At 32.6% G+C, this 7599-nt stretch overlaps 1 protein-coding gene across 1 annotated transcript; it reads left to right on the top strand.

The window, feature by feature from the left end:
* The first annotated feature begins 506 nt into the window (after positions 1 to 506).
* Positions 507 to 7501, top strand: LOC124955057 (hemicentin-1-like). The gene is made up of 6 exons (XM_047508908.1): positions 507 to 1428; positions 2404 to 2533; positions 3974 to 4173; positions 4885 to 5202; positions 5839 to 6339; positions 6627 to 7501. The coding sequence occupies exons 1-6, from the start codon at positions 1014 to 1016 to the stop codon at positions 7175 to 7177; spliced, it is 2115 nt and encodes a 704-aa protein (XP_047364864.1). The 5' UTR covers positions 507 to 1013; the 3' UTR covers positions 7178 to 7501.
* Positions 7502 to 7599: the final 98 nt, after the last annotated feature.

The raw sequence follows: 7599 nt of genomic DNA, 5'->3' as shown, positions 1-7599 counted from the left end.
TTTTTAATTTATCCTTAAAGTGTTAGTATGGAAGTTATGTGTATATATACATATATATATATATATATATATATATATATATATATATATATATATATATATATGACTTATACTACTTATACTAGAAATTATACTACTTATACTATAATACTTACACTAGAAAGAGAGAGAGAGAGAGAGAGAAAAACATTGGAAGAACCCTTCGCAAAAGAATAAAAAACGTAAATTCTTCGAGTGGCCACGTCGTGGCGCCTGGGAAAGGCGCGTTGCTTAGGTCTTATGTTAGACAAGACGCTTGGCTAGCGCGAAATAAAGGAAAATATAGAACAGATGGGCGGCCAAACTTGGCGTAGCGTGGCATAATGATAACACGCTCGAATAATAAGGATAGCGGGAGAGGATACAGGGTTGGATACGCACGCGTGCCTTCGCTGTTCGGGGCCTGTCTTCCGCTTCCACTCGAACGAGTGTGTACGTTCTGCTTCTAACTACGGACGTGGCTCAGTTTCAACTTGAACACCTTCGACGACGCTTCTCATTTCGAACACGAATACATTTACCTATTTCTTTTTAACACAAGACTTCTTAACGTTTTCTTTTTTTTTTTGTTTAATTAAGAGTCAACGAACAAAACAATGGTTCAATTTTAAGAGAACGCGCGAAAGATCAACGTTTTTAAACGCAATACCTTTCAAAAATGTTTCGTGATTTCTTCGTTCGATGGCGGTAGTGTATCCAACGTGCTCCCCCGCAAAACCCTGAACTTGTTTATTCTCCAGTCAGATTCGTTTAAGGACGCAACTCCAAGGCGAGTGAAAAACGTGCTTGTAGATTCAAATCGACGTTCTTTTCTTTCTTTTTTTTTCCCCCGTATGTATCAGTATTATCGTCTTATTTAATACTATCTACATTATTGTTTCGCGACAAGTTGTAAGAAAGAAATAATTATCGTTTGATGAATTAATCGAAATGATTCGATAACGAAATACGTAACTTTGCACGATGAATAATCGATGAAGTCGAAGAGGCGCGCTTTCATCGTTCGAACGAAGATGAAATTCCCGCGCGTCGCTTCGACGATCCGTCGCTTAACGATCGTCCTCGCGATTACGATTGTCGTACGCGCACAACAACGATTTAAGGAAGTTCCAGCGATTTATCAGGAAGTCTCGGCTGGTCACGATGTGCAATTACCTTGTAAAGTGCAAGATAAAAAGGGACAATGTATTTGGCAAAAGGATCGGAAACCTGTCGGAATATATCCGGACAAATACGAGTGGTTAAGTCTACGTAGTAACGATTGCACTCTTCTTATCAGAAGAGCATCTCTCGAGTTCGACGATGGATTTTGGGAGTGTCAAGTAACTTCCGGTGATTTTATGAGACAAGATGCCTTGACATCATTGCCGGCACGTCTACTCGTTCGAGGTATTTGCTTTACTTCCTCGGTATTTTTCCTCTTTTTTTCCTTCTTTTGGTTTTTTCTTTTTTTTTTTTTTTTTTTTTTTTTTTAAGTATATGCCAATGTTCAATAACAAAGTTGTTCTGTTGTTCGAAAATTCTTTTATTTACACACATTTAAGTCTAACTGTTACTTCGAATATCAGAGATTGTCTTATAATATTATTTTTTCTTATCGATTACCTAATAGTTAAATGCATAACAATTAAAAAATTGTTTACTTCTTTTATTCGGAGATTTAAGCCTAACTATTAGTTCGAATATCAGAGGTTGTTCTATAGTATTATCTTTTCGCATCAATTATCTAATAGCTAAATGCACAATCAAAAAATTGTCTACTTCTTTTAATCGGAGATTTAGATCTCCTTATTAAATTAAAATATCATAGATCGTTCTATGATATTATTTTTCCCTTCGATTGCACAACAATTGAAAGGATAACGATTAAAAAGTTGTTCATTTCGAACTTGATAAGATTAAAATTTTTAAACGTAAGGTTAAACGAACGGTTTTAAATGCGCGCAAAATTCAAATTTATACGAAAGAAGCTGTTACGCTTCGATCGGAAGGTGTTACATTCGCACACATACACACATAAATCGTGTTAATGTTGAAATAAACGTTTTCTAAACTCATTTAAAATTCGTTCGAGACGGACAAGTTCGTGGTTCCGTTCTACTTTTCTCCGTATCTCCTAAAGAATCACATGTAATTGGGAATTCTTGTTCGGCGAACGTTTAAATCCCTCAGAGTACGAAAGTACGTTTCCGTTGCGCCTAAATCAAAAAATACTTTTTAGAAACAGCAGGTAGAGAATCTCAGTAAAAAAGAATATTCATCTTTTTTTAATCTAACTACAAGACTTTCTAAACCGTATCGGGTTACGTTTTATCAATAGATATTTATTCCCTTCCTAATGCACAAAGAAAATGATTGTTTCAGTGAAACCGAGGAAACCGAGTTTAGAATATGGGGGTACGATTTTAAATACCTCTCTAACGTTGAGAGAAGGACAGGAAGTAACGATTTCCTGCGTGTCTAGGTATGGAAATCCAGTAGCCCTTATAAAGTGGTGAGTAAATAATGCTTACGTACGTTCCCTTCATTTTTAATTTATTGACTTTTGTACAATATTGGGATAATGTAACGCTTTTTCATTCACAAATATTCATTTTTAATAGATATTGAAAATTCTTCTTTTGTTTCACGTATTGTTCGTAGTTCGAAGCTACAAGTCGATCGAAAAAAAAATTAGATTTGAATTATGATTTCGTCGTAATTAGTTCAATATTTTCAAATAGTACTTGTAACATTTTTTAACAGTATGCTCTTATACGTAAATTTAGGATTTAATTCTCAAAGCTCAACGATGACTGAACAATCGTAGGATAATCTCAATGTTAATGCTTTCCGAAGTATTGTAGTTAATCTTTTAAGTGTTTCTCGAGCATCCTTCGGGAGCCATTAGCGTGACCCTTGGATAAGTTTTACAAGATATAACATTTTCTTCCTATGACGAATGCATCAAAGATAAAAGAATGAGAAAAAGAAGAAAGCTTTTAAAGAAAAAGGAAACACGACGTGCTAATAGCTAAACATACTTTTCTAATATCTACGGTGAATTAGAGGAGCTGTTTGTAAAATTTGTAATATAATATTATTTTAAGATATTTGCAATTAATATAATAAATCTACGTATTCTTACATAAAGAATATAAAAAGGTTGCGTTTATGGCGCTCAATTTAAATAATAAATTGAAAGATAGAAAACGATGTACGATTTATTTTTTTTTCTTCAAGGAATACTTACGTTATATTTGTGTACGGTAATTTAAGGTAAAATCACGAAACGTTTTGTTTATGCGGAATAAAGCAATTCTAGAGAGTTCGTCTCTTTGGTTTCACGGTCTGACGCATTTAGTTGCATCTTATTGGTCGCTCAATATAGTACTAGAGAAATTGACATTCAGTTATATATATAAGGTGTTTCATAATATATGAAAGTATTAAATATACGAATAAAATTAAAAAAAAAAAAAATTACGAAGAAAGTTTAGATGTCATGTATATCCTACATAATTTTGTCTTCGAATTTTCCAAATGATTTATTCAATGATCACTATAACTAACATATAACAATCTAAAGGAAAATTATCATTTTTAATAATGATATTAACCGGAATTATTTGTAGTATTATTTTTTTTTTTTTTATATCATCTATGTACGTTTTCCATTGAAATTATTTCCATGTAGTATGAAACACTGTGTATATATATATAATTACGTAAACGATCTTTGTGCTTGAAAAAAAAAAAGAAAAAAAAAAGAAAGCAAAGGAAAGAAAGAAATATTACGAGGATCATTTCACGGTACTGCTCGCTCGAAGTGGCAAAACGATTTAGCGACGATAAAACGAAAGACAAAAACGATGATTTCGAGTCCGGCAGAGAACAATTTTCTTCTCGTCCGAATCTTCATGAATTATTAAAAAGCGATCGTTTGTTGATGCAGGTTCATAGGAGACGAGGAAGTTGAGCCACTGAGAGAACAAATGAATGCCACCGAGGTGGATAATCCTAAAACTTGGGCTGCCCACAGTCTTTTACGCATTCGTGGCCGTCGAGAATATCACGGTCGAATGATTCGATGCATCACCATTCATCCATCTAGTCCAGTACCAGCTACCACTGAGTCCCAGCTGAACATTCATTGTATGTTCAGAATATATATATATATATATTACATTCATTTATACATATATACATATATATATATATATATATATATATATATATATATATATATATATATACGCAATCCAATATCTTTCAAGTAATTCGAGTAACCGTTTTATTATTGAAAATAATAAAATCCTGTTAATTTTAAAAATCGAATAATTATGTTCAACTTTAGTTTAATTTGCTAAACTACTATACTAAGAGTCTTATATTAATTGATCCATATGATTTACTAATATTTTTAATGCTAAAACTATCGATCTATTTTCATAACATCTGTCAATTTAACATATATTTAAAAAAAAATACTTTATTCGTTATTATTTTTAGTTTATTTTATTTTACAATAATAAATATAACAAAATAGCTTTCAGTTAACATTATTCTAATAATAATGATCTCTGTCATTTGAAAAAAAAAACGATATTTAAAATTGGACAGGTTTAGTAGTATTAATAATAGTCATGAATTACAAAAAATGCTAAACATATAAAAATTTGTTTCTGGGTATACATCTTTATTTCATCGTAACTTGATAGGTTTTAGAACACTTTACGTATTATTACATATCAATTTCTCTAAAAACAAAAACAATTGTTAAAATGATCAATTCTAAGCACTTTATGCTCTATAATCATGCTTAATGACTTATTTTTATTTTGTTTTATTACTTAAACGTTATAGATTCTCCAGAAGTGAGATTTCAAACGAGTCCACGTTGGATGACAAGCTCGCTTGAGGATTCGATAAGTTTTATGAACTTGAAATGCGTTGCGGATGCCAATCCAAGCGCGATGATCAAGTGGTTTAAAGATTCGACTCCTATAAGTAGCGAGAACGTTCTATTGCTGACGGAGAACAGAACTGAGAGTAACAGCACCTCGACGGTGTCTGAATTGAGATTCGAGCCTGTTAAGAGGGACGATGCCGGGCTCTACTCTTGCAAGGCGGTTAATATCATCGGTGAAAGCCCACCGGCTAATTATGCACTTGATGTTCAATGTTCGTACAACTTTTTTTTTCTTCTTTTCACAATTTCTTTGAAAGAAATAATTCGTCTTTCACTTAGAATTTATTTTCGCTATTTTATTATTTCATATTATTTCCTTTTTACTATTAAATTTTACAATTTTATTTTATTTATTATAGATTTGTCAAATTAAATTTCGTATAAATAACAAACGAATAGTGTATCCAAAAGTATAATTGTGTATGTAACATGTATTAGATCCTGAATGTATCATAGATATCGTTTCGATTTATATAGATTTGAAACGGAAAGAATGATGAGAGGCCTATAAATAACTCGCAATTAATTGTCGAAACAGTCATCTGATAAAAGATCCGATTCGATTTATAGCTTAAGGAAAAATTTTACTTGTTTTTTTATTTCTATCCTGTAGCATAATAATTATAAACATTGTATATATATATATATATATATATATATATATATATATATATATATTGTATTGTTATATATTTGTTCGTTATTTGTACATATAATTGTAAAAACAAATTCTAATTGTACAACGTATAGCTTCCAATGAAAGTTGAACAATTTTTCTGATAGCTTATTTATCGATCTATTATTGTATTGACCTCTTTAACTTTTCTACTACTTTCTTTTCCATACAGTCGCACCACGAGCAAAGAAAATGGAAGATTCTAACGATAATGAAACCCTGATGGAAATCGAAGAAACAGCACAGCTTGGCTCGAATGTGGAGACGTTCGAATGTCCGGAATTCGAGGGCAATCCAGTACCGCGCTATAAGTGGCTACACTTGCGTGGTGGCACCACCGAGAAGACTATTGAAAATCCAACTCGTGCTAAGGACTCTGGGAAGCGTTTACGTCTGGAAAATGTCATGTGGTCGGACGAAGGGGAATATCGTTGTGTAGCATTTAACATGATAAGTGGAACGAGAAGGGAAACACCTAGCGAAGTACGTTACGTGTTACACGTTACCGGACCTCCGGAGATACAAGCCAGACCGTCTGGTTCCGGTGAAAATGGGTCTTATGAATCGATAGGATGGGCCGGTGAACCCGTACATCGACTAAAGTCTCGCTTTTGTTCACGACCACCACCTCGACTCGTTGCTTGGCAATGGGGCAGTTCTCATATTAGAGCGGGTATATATCTCGAACTATATATAATAGATTATAGAAATATTTAATCTTACAATTGTTTAACTGCTTTCAAATTATCCGGCGGATAAAAAGAATTAAAATATTTAAACAAAATATATGATAAGTTTTATGGATTTTTTATGAAATCGCGTAAAATTTAAAAAAGTTATTTCATTTAAAAAAAAACGCTAGGATATGTCTTTGCTTCGCTATATGTATTTATTTATGTATGTATATATTTATATATACAAGATTTCGATCATGCTTAAAACTTCCGTTTTATTTTTCAGGTGAAAGCATACAACCAAAATACGAAGCGTTGCCGTTGGAGCCGATAATTGAGGATAAAATGGTAACGAATTGTTATTGGGCTAAATTGGAGATCAAGAATCTACAAAAAGAAGACTCGCGCATGTATACTCTTCTGGTGGAGAGTGAGAAGGGTAGAGATTCGACGAATATCAAATTGATCATTCGCGATCCGTCGGAAATGAAAGTGATCGCTGCCGCTTCCGCCATTGGCTTGTTATTTCTACTCCTTTTGATATCGATAGGAATTTTTTCTTTGTTGAGAATGAAACAAAGACGATATAGATGTGAAGAGGATGAAGGTAGTATCGCAGCTGATGCTCTTTATGGTAATAATGTTTCGATGGATCGTCAGAAAACAACAAAATCGTTATCGACGAACAAAGGTTCTGCAAGTAAATCGACTCAGGACGGAAATTTGGCAGTTCTATACGATTACGATCAAATAGCAAAACAAGCTCGAGCTATGAGTCCAGAAGCTTTGAAGGTGAGAAGAGCTCCGGCTGTGTTACAACCACCCACAATGGTGTGATCGATTGAGACATTCGTTTTTCGATTAAATTCTTCAATAAATACCTTATATATTATAGTTATGATATTTTATTTTCAACAAAACAATGAGTATTTCAAATATAAAAGGTGTTTATCGAAGAATTGCAGTCATTTGCAATCGAGTTTTTATGTTTTTAAAAGAAAGACTTTATTAAGAAAAAGTTTTTAATATCAATGTACAAAGGAATATATTCGTACGAAGGAATATATCGTATATTTTTTGTAATCTATTGTCAAAAATAAAGTTTCCTTCTGGAAATTAATAAACATATGTTAAAATAAAGAGAAATTATTTTTCCTTCGATTTTTTCAATGTTCTGTAATTACAAATTTTCCTCCGCTAGATGGCGAGTTTATCAAGTATACCGGTAGAATATATGTATCATATGATGTATTTATATA

This window comes from Vespa velutina, chromosome 17 (genome assembly GCF_912470025.1).
Source record: "Vespa velutina chromosome 17, iVesVel2.1, whole genome shotgun sequence".
Lineage (NCBI taxonomy): Eukaryota > Metazoa > Arthropoda > Insecta > Hymenoptera > Vespidae > Vespa > Vespa velutina.
The sequence above is the reverse complement of the archived record's forward strand: the minus strand, read 5'-3'. Positions and strand labels throughout refer to the sequence as shown.

Excerpts from the sequence above, each read along its gene's own strand:
- LOC124955057 (XM_047508908.1), top strand. The coding sequence starts at position 1,014 with ATGAAGTCGAAGAGGCGCGCTTTCATCGTTCGAACGAAGATGAAATTC. Across the intron at positions 1,429-2,403 it reads GGCACGTCTACTCGTTCGAG|TGAAACCGAGGAAACCGAGT; the intron begins GTATTTGCTTTA and ends TGATTGTTTCAG. Across the intron at positions 6,340-6,626 it reads CAGTTCTCATATTAGAGCGG|GTGAAAGCATACAACCAAAA; the intron begins GTATATATCTCG and ends TTTATTTTTCAG.